This window comes from Drosophila navojoa, chromosome 4, assembly GCF_054131105.1.
Source record: "Drosophila navojoa isolate 15081-1374.11 chromosome 4, UAZ_NAV_1.0, whole genome shotgun sequence".
NCBI lineage: Eukaryota > Metazoa > Arthropoda > Insecta > Diptera > Drosophilidae > Drosophila > Drosophila navojoa.
The window spans coordinates 24,060,271-24,072,548 of record NC_142892.1 but is presented as its reverse complement, the minus strand read 5'-3'; the positions used below and the strand labels follow the sequence as shown (position 1 = coordinate 24,072,548).

General features: G+C 41.2%; 1 protein-coding gene across 3 annotated transcripts in view; it reads right to left on the bottom strand.

Annotated features, from left to right (window-relative positions):
* Positions 1-11,807, bottom strand: part of LOC149091531 (uncharacterized) — a 33,222-nt gene extending 21,415 nt beyond the window's left edge. The window contains exons 1-3 of one of the 3 annotated variants that reach the window (XM_089258776.1): positions 11,036-11,807; positions 409-3,642; positions 90-347 (exon numbers count right to left, since the gene is read on the bottom strand). In XM_089258776.1, the coding sequence (XP_089114902.1) occupies positions 90-347; positions 409-2,289 (2,139 nt within the window). In that variant the 5' untranslated portion in view covers positions 2,290-3,642; positions 11,036-11,807. The remainder of the gene's footprint in view (positions 1-89; positions 348-408; positions 3,643-11,035) is intronic. The other 2 variants (XM_089258777.1, XM_089258778.1) reach the window with 2 other exon arrangements.
* Between the last annotated feature and the right edge of the window lie 471 nt (positions 11,808-12,278).

Here is a 12,278-nt window from a genome sequence, read left to right as displayed (position 1 = left end):
CAGAGCCTGGGAAAATCTTAAAAACTGAATGGTCGACTGGCCAGAATGGCCAGCTGGCTTACGGTTTGTGTATGTGTCTGTGCACTTACCTTCTTCTCGGTGAGCTTCTCGCAGCGGCGCTGCTTGCAGATCTGGTGGCTCTTGTCGTTGCGGCAGGGGGCGCACTCGCCGCAGTTATCCTTGCGCTGGCAGCCGACGCACTCGCCGCAGCGCTTGCGCTTCTTCTTCGACTGCAAAACAGAGGCGGAAGAAGAGAAGGAGTTGTTGTTGGTGGAGTGGTTGGCGTTGGGGGGTTGTTGTTGATGTTGTTGGTGGTAGTGTAAGGTTATGGTTGTGGGTGGGTGTTCCTATTATTCGCAGCGTTTGCCAATTATTGCTCCCGCTAACGCGCCCTCCACTGGAACTTACCTGCTTGTCGCATCCACTGGCGTTCGCATCGTTGCTGTCGCCCATGCCCAGGGCGCTCAGCGGACTCTTGAAGTTGGCCGTGCTGCTAACGGCATCCACCTGTCCGGGATTGCCGCCGCTGGGGTCCACGTCCATGCCGCTGGCCTCACTCTCGGCGCTGGACTCGAGCGAGTTGGGCCGCTGTTTCCGCCGCTCCTTCTTTCGCGCGTCCAGCCGAGCTATCGGCGACTGCAGCAGCTTCTCCACCTTGATGGGTGCCGTCGTCGTCGTCGGCGTCGGCGTCAGCGGCTGCGTGGTGTGCGGCGTGTGGCTGCCGCTGCTGCTGGCTGCGTGCGGGAAGCTGTTGCTGTTGTTCCCGTCGTAAGATGTGGGCGTGTGCATGCCTACAGCCACGCCCACGCCCAGGCCAGGGTGGCCATGCAGCTGCTGGTGCGCGCCACTGTTGCTGTTGAGATCAAAGTCCTCCTTCTTGAGCAGCATGCTGCCCGTTAGCATGTCATAGTCCGCGCCAGCCGTCGGAGCCATCGACTCCTTCTTGATCAGGGGCGGGAGGCCCGGCGTCAGGGGCTGGTAAAGCTGCAAGTCGCCGAAGGCAGCCGTGGCTGCCGGCATCAGCGGGTAGGCGCCCGCTCCGGTCGCCCGATGATGCGAGTGCATGTGATGAAATGCATTCGGCGGCGGTGGCGGAGCGCCCAGCGGCGTGAAGCTGCTCGACGGCGGCGTGATGCTGGTCTGCATGCCCGGCAACTGCGTCAGCGGCGAGCCGACGCTCATCATGCCCGGCGAACTGACCGAGATGCTCGCCGGCGACATGGCCACCGTTTGCAAAGAACCGAGTCCTGCTGCAGCAGCGCCAGGCCCAGCTCCTGCGGCGGCTGCTGCTGCTGCTGCAGCGGCTCCAATCGGCAGCGGCATGGGCGTGCCGTCCGGCATGAGCTGATCATTGTAACCATGGAATTGGCTCTGGAATGAGGGTAGCTTTGAGAAGGGCTCAAAGCCGCTCTTTGGCTGCGACTGTGACTGCGACTGCGGCTGCGGCTGCGGCTGCGACTGCGTCTGCGATTGAAACTGTGGGTGGGGCTGGCTCTGGGGCGGCTGATTGTCCTTGGACTCCATTTCCCAGGGACGTGTGTAGCTGCCGTTAGAGTTGGAGTTCGAGTTGGAGTTGGAATTGGCGTTGGAGCTGTTGCCGTTGGCGCCTACTGTTGCTGCTGCGGCAGCAGCGGCGGCGGCGGAGGCGGCAGCAACGGTATCACTGTTGTGTGTGCCATAAATACGCTGCCCATGGGCGTGGCCGTGGCTGTGGCCATTGTTAGCACTGGCAGCAGTGCTATTAGCATTGCTGCTGCTGCTGCCCAGGGGTATTGCAACATTGGCGTTGCTGCTGTTGTTGTTCTCGCTGTTGCTGTTTCTACTGTTGTTGTTGTTGTTGTTGGTGTTGTTGATGTTGTTGGCAGGCGCCGTTGTCTGCTGTCGTGCATAATAGTCCCAGTGCTGAGACTGTTGTTCCGCTAGCGATTGCTGCTGCTGGTAATGTTGCTGCTGTAGCTGCTGCTGCTGATGTTGCTGCTGCTGTTGCTGCTGTTGCTGCTGTTGCTGCTGTTGCTGTTGCTGATGTTGCTGGTGTTGCTGTTGGTGATGTTGATGCTGCAAGTGCTGTTGTTGGTAGTGATGATGATACGGCGTCGTATAGTGTTGGCTGAGGCTGTTCAGCTGATTGAGATGCGTATTGTGCAGGTCAGCAGCTGCCGAAGCAACTGTTGCTGATATTGGCGGCAGAGTGTTGCTGCTGGCGTTGATGCTAGTGCTGCTGCTGTTCGTTGCAGTTGACGGATCGACGGGGCCGCCTGTGCTGCTCTGTGCGATTATTGTGGACGCCATTTAAGTCCGCACAATCGCATGGCTGCGCAGTCCAGACCAAACTGCGCGGGGAACGGGAGCGGGCTCAAGTGTCAAATGTGGAAAATTTTATATCTACATGCATGTATATATATTTATATAGTTTGTACACACTGGTTGGCAGAGTTAGATAATTCGTAATTCGTATTGAAATCTTTTCGTTTTGTACACGCTCACTGCTCTTGAGGTAGTTTTACGTTCGATTTGTTCGATTTGTTGGTTGCTTTGAAAATTGATTTAATTTTTCTGGGCTTTTTATTAATTTATACTTTGAACTTTGAACTCGCGTAGTCCGCGTGCTTTGTGCATATTTTGTTTTGTTTTGTTTGTAAAATTTGTATTTGAATATTATTCTTACATTAGATATATAAATATAATTATTTGTTTGTTGTATTCATATTTTTTAATTGTTGTATAAGTGCTACTACTATTTACTTGTTATTCCAAAATTTGTAAGTTGAAAAATTCAAAATTTTATTTGATTTGTACTTTAATTGTCGTGTTGAAAGATATTGTTGTTGTTGTTGTTCTTTTTGTTGTTGTAAACGGCAGCCATGCGAAATGAAAATTGTTAGATATTCGCTAATTGTTTGCTTAATTACTTTAAATTATATTTGTTGTAGTTGCGGTTACTGTTGCTGCTGTTGTTGTTGTGCTGGGTCTCAGACTTGCGACTTGCTTGAAAAATTGTTGTTTTGTAAATTTGTAATTTGTAAGTTTTAAGTTGTAAATTTGTATTTTGTATGCGTTGTTTGATTTATTCATTAATTCATTATTGGCATATATATGTATGTATACGTATATATATATATATATATATATATATATATATATATATTATATATATATGTATGTATATATGATTTGATTAGCTTGTTGATATTGTGTGATACTTTGTAAAATTGATGCTTATGAATTTTGTACTCTGGTTTTGCATTAAAATTTTATTTGCGTTTATTTGTTGTTAATATGTTTATATATATAAAAAATAGTTGCAGTTTTTATCGAAAATGGGTTTTGTTTGTTTTTGTTGCTTTTCTATATAATATTACTTAATATATAGGCTTAAGCTTTAAAAATCTTTGTCTTCCGTTTGTTTGTTTGTTGGGTTACCTTACGAATTAATTAAACATTATCGCTTCATTTGTTATTCAATTTAGTTAGCTATTATTTATCTTTGTTTGTATAAATTTAATACATTTTTAATTAGTTGATTTGCTTTCGATTTTATGAATTTTTGGTTAGCATTCGAGTTGAAATTTGTTTGATTATTAGCCAAAGTGAAATTTCGCCTTCAATTGTTGTTGTTGTTTTTTAAATCCTTTGGTTCAAAATCTATAAGATAAACAGAAAATTCATTAGAAATATTTCAATTTAAACATGAACTTTTCTTTATAATATTCAAAATTAAATCGAGATCAGCCTTACTTAACTAATTGTGAATTCGAATACCTTTAACTGGGCTTTACTTCATATACTTTACATGGATTGGTAGATGTGAATAATAGGACAATATCATGGAATAGATCTATGAGTATAGTAATTTAACAGAGTTCCATTAACAGAAGCAGAAAACGCCTTGTTGTGTAGTGGTAGAGATAAGCAAATGTTTGCTGCTAATTGTATGCGTTTATCCTAGCTCAGCTCAGCTGTCGCTATCGTGGCTTACGAAGGCAACTGTATTTGTTTTCCACTCTAGCCAGTCCTTTTATTTTATTTTATTTTTGCTGCTATTATCGTTATTCTTTGCTTGTCTCTCCTCTCTGCTCACTCACTTAAAACATCTACAGACTTCAACACATAATTATGGTCTTTGACTATATAATGAGCGTTGGCCAAGTCCAACTTCACGCTGGCAGGAAGCAGCAAGAGGTACAAAAAACAAAAAGGAAAAAAAGCAAAAAAAAAAAAAAAATGTAAAGGACACTCACTTCTGGCTTTTTATTGCCGTTGGCTGCTGTTGCTTGTAAGTTATGCTTTGGCTTTGTAAGACCTGACACACACATACATACACATACACACACTTGCTGCGTTTTTTTTTTTCAGTTGTCATTTTCTTGATTTTTTCGCCATTTTTTTAACCTCGCAGTTACTCGCATTTATTGCTGCTTATGTTGTTGTTGTGTTTGTCTCTGTTGTATTTTGTATTTTGTTCTCATAAAAAACGGCACAGGTGTACATTTTTTGCGCGTCCTTTGCCGTTGCCTTTTGACTTCTTGCGTTTTGTTACTGTTCTTTTTTTTTTGGTGTTTCAACTTGCCAACATTTCGTTGCGCTTCACAAAGTTCAATGGGACGTGTGTGTGTGTGTGTGTGTGTTCGCGTGTGTGTGTGTAACTGTGTAGCAAGATGTTGGCCACTTGAGGTGTTGAAGTGTCTACGAATTCGCCCTGGGCCAGTTAAGAATATCTACTCAGATATATGGAAGTTCTATCAATGAATGAGTTTCCAGATATTTATTGTACTGAGATATCTTAAAGGCTGATAGAATGGAATTACCAATTCATAATACATAAATACAATCCTGATTAACACCAATAGACTGCTAATCAGATGAGATGTTATCGGTCAATTTTTCTTAGACAATATTGTGATTATAATTAAATAACTATAATTAAATATAACAGAATACGTATATATGTATCATCCAATAAAACAATACAAGCCTAACGTTTTAAAACATGTAATTGCATAAGAATTACTCCCGAATTTCAAGGATTTCTACACTGTCAACTTTTATGACTTCTTCATCAAAGCAAATCTGAATTTATTATTTTCCAACAATTTACTCATATGTAAAATATTTAAAAATAAATATCTCAAAATCTGTCTACATTAATTTAACTATATGCTTTACAGATTCTGAATTTATGGTTTTCTAGCTATTTTCTCCCAAATAAAACTTTTCACATTTTGAGTATAAATATTCCATATTTTCAAATAAAATTTTTTTCATATTTGTTCACATATTTCTCGTGTTGATTAGTTGAGGCTGCCATTAACTTTTTTCCAGCCTGTCGGGCCTTGTTGCCGCGTAGAACAATTAAAGCCTGATTATGCCGTCGCTTACAATTTGCGTGTCGCAATTTCAATGGCAACAACAGCAACTCGCATTAGTGGAAAGGAAGAGGCACCTTTAAATGATTGGCAAAAGGCCAACGGCCAACGGGCAGCAGAACCTGCCGCAGCGCCGCCGATCGGCGAATGCCAGTATTCTGAAGCAGAAACAAAAACACAGAGAAGAGAAGAAAAGAGAAACAAAATTGATGTTGCAGCTGCCACAATTTGCTGCACTTTCCGTTTTATGCGACTGCGTTTCGCGTCCCCACTTTGCCATCAGCAGCCCATCCTGCCGCAGTCCCTCGCGCATATTTACATTGTTCTCTGCAAGTCGCATGTGGCAAGCTGTGAGCTGTAAGCTGTAAGAGTTACGAGTTACGACTACTGCGATAAAGATCCCGATTTTGAAAATTAGGCCAACGCGAAATGTGTGTGTATGCGGCATGTGCAACTTCGACTCCAAGTGCAACTGCAACTCCAACTGCAACATGTGCACAATTAGCGCTTCCTCTGGCAGACGCTCTTACTGCCATATTGCCGATAAATCAAGCCAACGTTCAACTTTTGTTGTTGTTATTTAAATCGTATTTCAAGTCTACCTGAAGCCCTAATTTCCGCTCTGTGACATAATACCAAATCGACGGAATTATGTATAAACTGTATAAACTGATTGATAAGTCTATATATGTATATATATATATATATACATACACATACATAAATATATATTTATACATATTGATTGTTATCTTATCCATAGGCTGAGCTGGGATATGTTTCAGATACAAGCTAAGCAAACACGGATGTGTCTGTATCTGTGTGTGTACGTGTGTGTGTGTGTGTGTGTGTGTGTGCGAGGCTTACAACAAACGAAACCATGAACAATGCGCGCAATTCACTACAATATCTGATTCTCTCCCCATCCCTCTCTCTCTCTCTCTCTCTCTCTCTCTCTCCCTCCCTCCCTTTCTTTCACTCTCATTCTATGGCTGCGTGTGTGAGAGAGTCTGGCTGCCTCACAGTTTGCAACATTTTGCAAATGTTTTGCGAATTAAACACGCAGCACACAGATGTGCACACATACATATACATATGTATACATACATACATACATATGTACATATATGCTTATGTATGTATATGTGCACATGCGAACAATGCGTCATTTGAAAATACTGAATGCAGAAGGGCACAAATGGCCAGAGCTGAAATAATTTAAGCAATGAATGTAGGTGACTCTCAGCTGCATTGCATTCGCAGCATAAACTGGGCTACACACACTTACACAAACAGGCACACCTGCATGCACATGTCCATGCGCGTTGCATGTGCAGAATAGACCAAATGCTATAAGAGAACTCAGCCATGACGGGGGCGAGAGCGAGGGCGAGCAGCAGCCTGCCTCATGTTGTAGCAACTGCTGCGTGCTACATGCCGCCTGCTGCTTGCTGCTTGCTGCCTGCTACCTGACTTTCATTTGTCGAGGCAAGTCAAGGAATGGAACAACAAGTGCAACAGCAACTGGCAGTTTGCCAAACTCCTGTGCCGATTGCTCCTGCTGCTCCTACTGGCTACACAGTTACCAGTTGAATGGCAGCTAGCTCGATTGCTCCTCTTCATCTCTCCCTCTTCCTCTCCCTCTCCCCCTCTCTCTCATCTCTTTATCTCCACCAGCTCTCCAGTCTGTCTATCAAGCTGACGCGCTGCCAGCAGCATTTCAACTGAATCAGCTAACAGGCTCCAGTTACGGCTCCATCTACAGCTGATGTTGCGCATACGCCCCATGTTGCCCCAATGTAAAATATTTGAATATGTTATCTGACGTTTTCGACGCTTGCTCTCAACTTTTGTTCACTTATGAAATTTGTTCAAAATTGTTTGCGCACTAAAATATTTATTAAAATAAGCATGCAATAAGCTCTTGAACATGCGCATCTGCCACACCCTCTCCGATTTCACGTTACATGCGCCTCGCAACATAATTAAGCCAACTTTTACTAATATGCCAGGCTTCACTCTGCTGCCGTTTGCATTATTGCATTATATTCACATATTTATATATGTACATAGATACATCTCTCATTCTCAAGCAGCGCTCTGGGTAGAGATTAGTTAACATGTTGAAATATTTAATTTGACTTCAGCTTTTTTTTTTTTGTATTTTCTTTTTCTTTTTTTTTTTTAGACAATTTTTAATGAAATCGTAGACAACCGTTTCCACATACAAAATATACTGATCTGTTGTTAACGGAACTCTGTTCAGTCACTAAACTCTTACGTAGATTTAATTTTTTTCACATTTACAAATCTTTGTAGTGTAAATATAAATGTGCAAAATTTTGTTGTAAAAGAGAAAAAAAATAAAATTAAATTACACATTTTGTAGTTAACATGAAGTCAACGCTTGTGCATTTACAGTTGCATATGTTGTTAAAGATTAATGTTTTATTCCTCATAGCCTTACGATTCATTCTAAACCATAACTAATAGCGAATTCTATAGTAATCGAAGAAAAGTGAAGTCTATATCCGTGTTAATGTGTTGATTAACTTTCATTTAAATAAAGGCTGAAATTAAATATTTAATGAATAAAATTCTTTGTTTGTATGTAAATCGGGTTTCAATATAATTATACATGTATATATTTACGCACAGTAAACTTTCTTTGCTATATATCTAGTATTTTATATAAATTTGCCTAGAATATAAATTTAAAATACAATACATAGATTTGCCTAAAGTAAACTCATATTTTATGCACGCAATTGAAAGTGTTAAAGTCTTGTTTATCATTTACTCTGCTAATGGGTTAATTTGCCACCCGATGTGTCACGTGTAAATTGAGTTATTCGTTGCCCAGACAAAGACAGGGAGAGAGTGAGTGAGAGAGAGACAGAGAGGGTAAGAGAGAAGGAGTGGGGGGGGGGGGGGGGGGGGGGGGGGGGGCTAGTAGACTGGTAGCCGTGCAGGCTTGGCAGCTCAGTATGTTGAGTATGTTTGCAAAAATGCGATGAAATGAAACGTGCTGCGCGCCACAATGAAGCCATGCAAAGGAGCTAACCAAGTACAGACACACGCACACACTCGCAAGCGGGTGAATGTACATACATATGTGTGTGCAAACTTACGAGTGTGTCATTTAGCTCGCATACTTTGAAAGTCACGCACGTTACCGTTAAAGCTACCAGCAGCGTGTGTGCGTGTGTGTGTATGGGCGGCATGTTGTGTGTATTGCGAGTTGTTTGTTTTTCTCTAGGTCAAAGCCTTAATTTGCCTGCCATATCCTTTGGCGCTGCCTTGGGCTACCTGTGCTTGCTTCCATATTTTGTTGCTGTTTTCGTTTTTCTTTATTTTCTTTATTTACTTTTTTTTTTTTGGGCCTGAACTTATTTTATGAATGAAAACGAAAACGTAATATGTGAGTGCGTAACTGTGTGTGCACCCATATGTGTGGGCGTGTGTGTGCGGACGTGTGTGTGAGTTACTTGCTTTTCGCAGTAAGTCGTTTTTGTTGCATGCTCATGTTTATATTTAGCTGGCGTGTTAATTCATTGGGGGTCGCCATAAACTCATAAACTGCAACAAAAATAGATGCAACAATAACAACAACAACAGCAGCAAACAGCATTAACGCAGCCGCAGCAGTCGCGTCCAGTTGGCGGCACATGTGCCTTCTCCATTCTGGTCAGACAAATTGCAGCTAAAGATACACAAACTGCAAGATACAAACAAAATGCGCTGCGTGAACTTGAACTTCGGTTTGTTGTTGCTGCTGCTGCTGTTGTTATTGCTGTTGCTGTTGCTGCTCTGCTTCTTCAATTTGTATTACTTTATTATTTATTTTGCTTTGCTTGCGTCGCCAGCTTCTATGGCGCTTTAAATTCTCTTTATTGCCCATGTCAAGGCAGTTTCTGCGCCCAGAATGAGGCGTGGGCCGACTTTGGCTTCAAGTTGTTGTTATTTGTGTTGTTGTTGCTTCTGCTGGTGTTCTTCTTTTTCTTGTGTTTCGCTTTCGCTTTTGCAGTTTGGCATTTTACTGTGCGATTTTTATTTTACTCTGTCTCTCTTTCATTCTTTTATAATTTTTTTTATTTGTTTGGCGCTTCTGTTTGTAGCGCGCCAAAAGAAACAGAAATATGTATGTGTCTGTATGTGTGTGTTTGTCTTTAACTTTCAATGAGTGCTGCCTGCTGGGCTGTCTTGAAGTACACACGTTACTGTTAGTTAGTTGCGAACAGCCGCATCGAGTGTTGAATGTATCTGTATCTGTATTTGTAGCCGCATTGGAGCTTTTGTTGTTGCTGTTGTTGGAGTTGTTGTTGTATGCCTGGCAGGCTGGAGGATCGTATAACTCTTCATCACTCGAGCTTGTAGCTACTTTTTAATTTAACTTGAGAAGCGTCGGCGTATATGCGCCACAGATACAAATGTATCTAGCGGATTGGCGGCATCTCTGATGCTGTTGCTGTTGCTACAGCCACTGCTGCTGAAGCTGCTGCTGCTGGCAGCAACAGCTTTGCCTTGTTCTTCAAATTTTGTATCTGTTTTGGTTGCTGCCGCGTGTTTATTGTCATTACTCATCTGGAAATGTTTTTTGGATGTCAATTTTCGGGAGTTTCATGGTTTTCAAAATAAAGCAATCGAACCCTGCTGGCAGCCGTCGTGGTCTCTGTTGTTGTTGTTATATGTGCCACTGCTGGCATCTTTATTTAATTTTATTTCATCATTTGCCAATGTTTCTGTTTGTTTTGCTTGCATTTGGCGAGTGTTTCAGCTTTAAGGCAGCGTCATCAATCCAAATCGATCAATAAATCCCAAAAAAAAAAAAAAAAAATGAATGATCTGTTTACAAGCCAAAGCTAAGAATAACACAGAAATTTGTGCGGCAAGTGCAGCGTCTTTTGTAATTCGATAAGTCTTAAAAATAATATTTTCTTTATTTACGTATGTATCTGGTGGCCTATTGGCAATCGAATTGGTTCTCCCTAATAATTTGCATATGTGGGCAGGTAAGCTGTATAGAAAACAACGTGAAATGGCAAAGCGACGGCAAAAAAACAGATAACTGAGAATTAAATGATAAATTAAGATAGAGATAAATGTATATAAAGCTGTTTAACGATCAATAGAGTAATTAAATGATCGATGTATGTAAAGCTGATGGATAAGGAATAGAGAATAACGATAACATAGATGGAATGTTAAATGGATTGCAAAATATCCAAAGAACAGTTTGAAGGAATTTAAAAGTAAATATAGAACTATTGGGTTACATTGAAATAAATACTTTGCGATAGAAGTACAGTGGAAATCAATTGGTCTACATATCATTTGAGTACGAAGTAAATGTTGAATAGATCATCTTTTAAAAATTTCCATGCACAGAATAATTAAATTTTTGGTCTTCTTTGGATATACATAGATGTCATAGTAAGCCACTGAAATGACTGAACTTTCGTCTATCTATAGAATTTTCCCTAACAACAGCAGTTCGAGTCATCACTATACGTCTATATAATATTACAAATTGTACTCGTGTTCCCTGACTAGCATCGCGATTCTCTACAATATATTCATTATAGGTATATCCATTACAAATCATCATATATGTATATATACATCTTGGATTTATAATTTGTGATTTGTTTAAAAATATTATTTTCACAAACCGTTGTTAATCCATTGCCGTTGGTTCGACCGTTGGCGCCACTGGGAAAATTGCGATCTCTGTATTTAGAGTTGCTTTTTCTTTTGTGTTCTTTTCTTAAGGATCTACTGAGCAACTGAATGCCGTTATTAAGGAAAAGGACCGCGAAATCGCGCACGAATTTAAACGAACGACGAAAATCGGGAACGAAATCGAAAATTTATTTACAATACGAAAAAAACGCGAAAGTTGCGAACGCGACGCGAAAAGTAAAAAGTTAACGCAAAGAAACGATGCAAAGCTGCAGGTAAATTCAAATTGTTAAACATTTGCTGTTGCTGTTGTTGTTGTTGTTGTTATTGATGTTGATGTTGCACTATTCACGAGAGCAACATTGTTGCAAGTTTGTTGTTGTTAGAGCACTGTGGAAACTGGATTTCCATTCCATTTGAACTGCAATCCTTGATCACTGACTGCCCAAAAGTTGTTTGTGGTGTGAAAAGGAAAATCATACGCGAAAATTAACAACAAAAGATGTTGGCGCACTAGCTGTATCTGTAGCTGAAGCTGGCGACGGCAACGCTCCACTCACGACTTGCAGCTCGCAGCGGACAGCGGGCTGACACTGGCAACTCGCACTCGTTTCTGGCGCTCGAACGTAGCGACGGCGGCGGTGCAAAAGTTTTTGTATTTAGGAAACTTTTCACCCTTCGAAGGATACACAACAACTGATTGTGCCGTGCACAAGCGAACGGCAAACCAACCCCGACGACGCCAGCAGCCAGCAGCAGTCAGCAGCAGCGCAGCCAGCAGAGCCAGCAGAGGCAGCAGAGAGCGGAGGCAACGTACGCAACCTGAACGCATCGGCTCGACGCCGGCACGAGCGAACACATCTACAACAGCAACAACAACAGCCAACAGTAAATAAACGAACTAGACTCGAACATCGCTCGAGCTGCAACATGTTGCATGTGGTCAAAAAAACAAATTATACGAGCTACATATTAGTTGATGAAAATAAGTTTTTTTTTTTTAATGAATTACAATAGTCAATAATATGGAAAATGGATTACTATAATACATACCTTGAATTACAATAATAAATAATATGCAACATGAAATAAATAAATATGTAATATAAATGATTTATTAAATTAGGTCAATACTCAAAACATTTTTAAAAATTAATGAATTTACGAAATACTTATTTATGCCATATAAATGATTTTAATTATTTTCTGTCTGAAATTACTATTTAAATAATT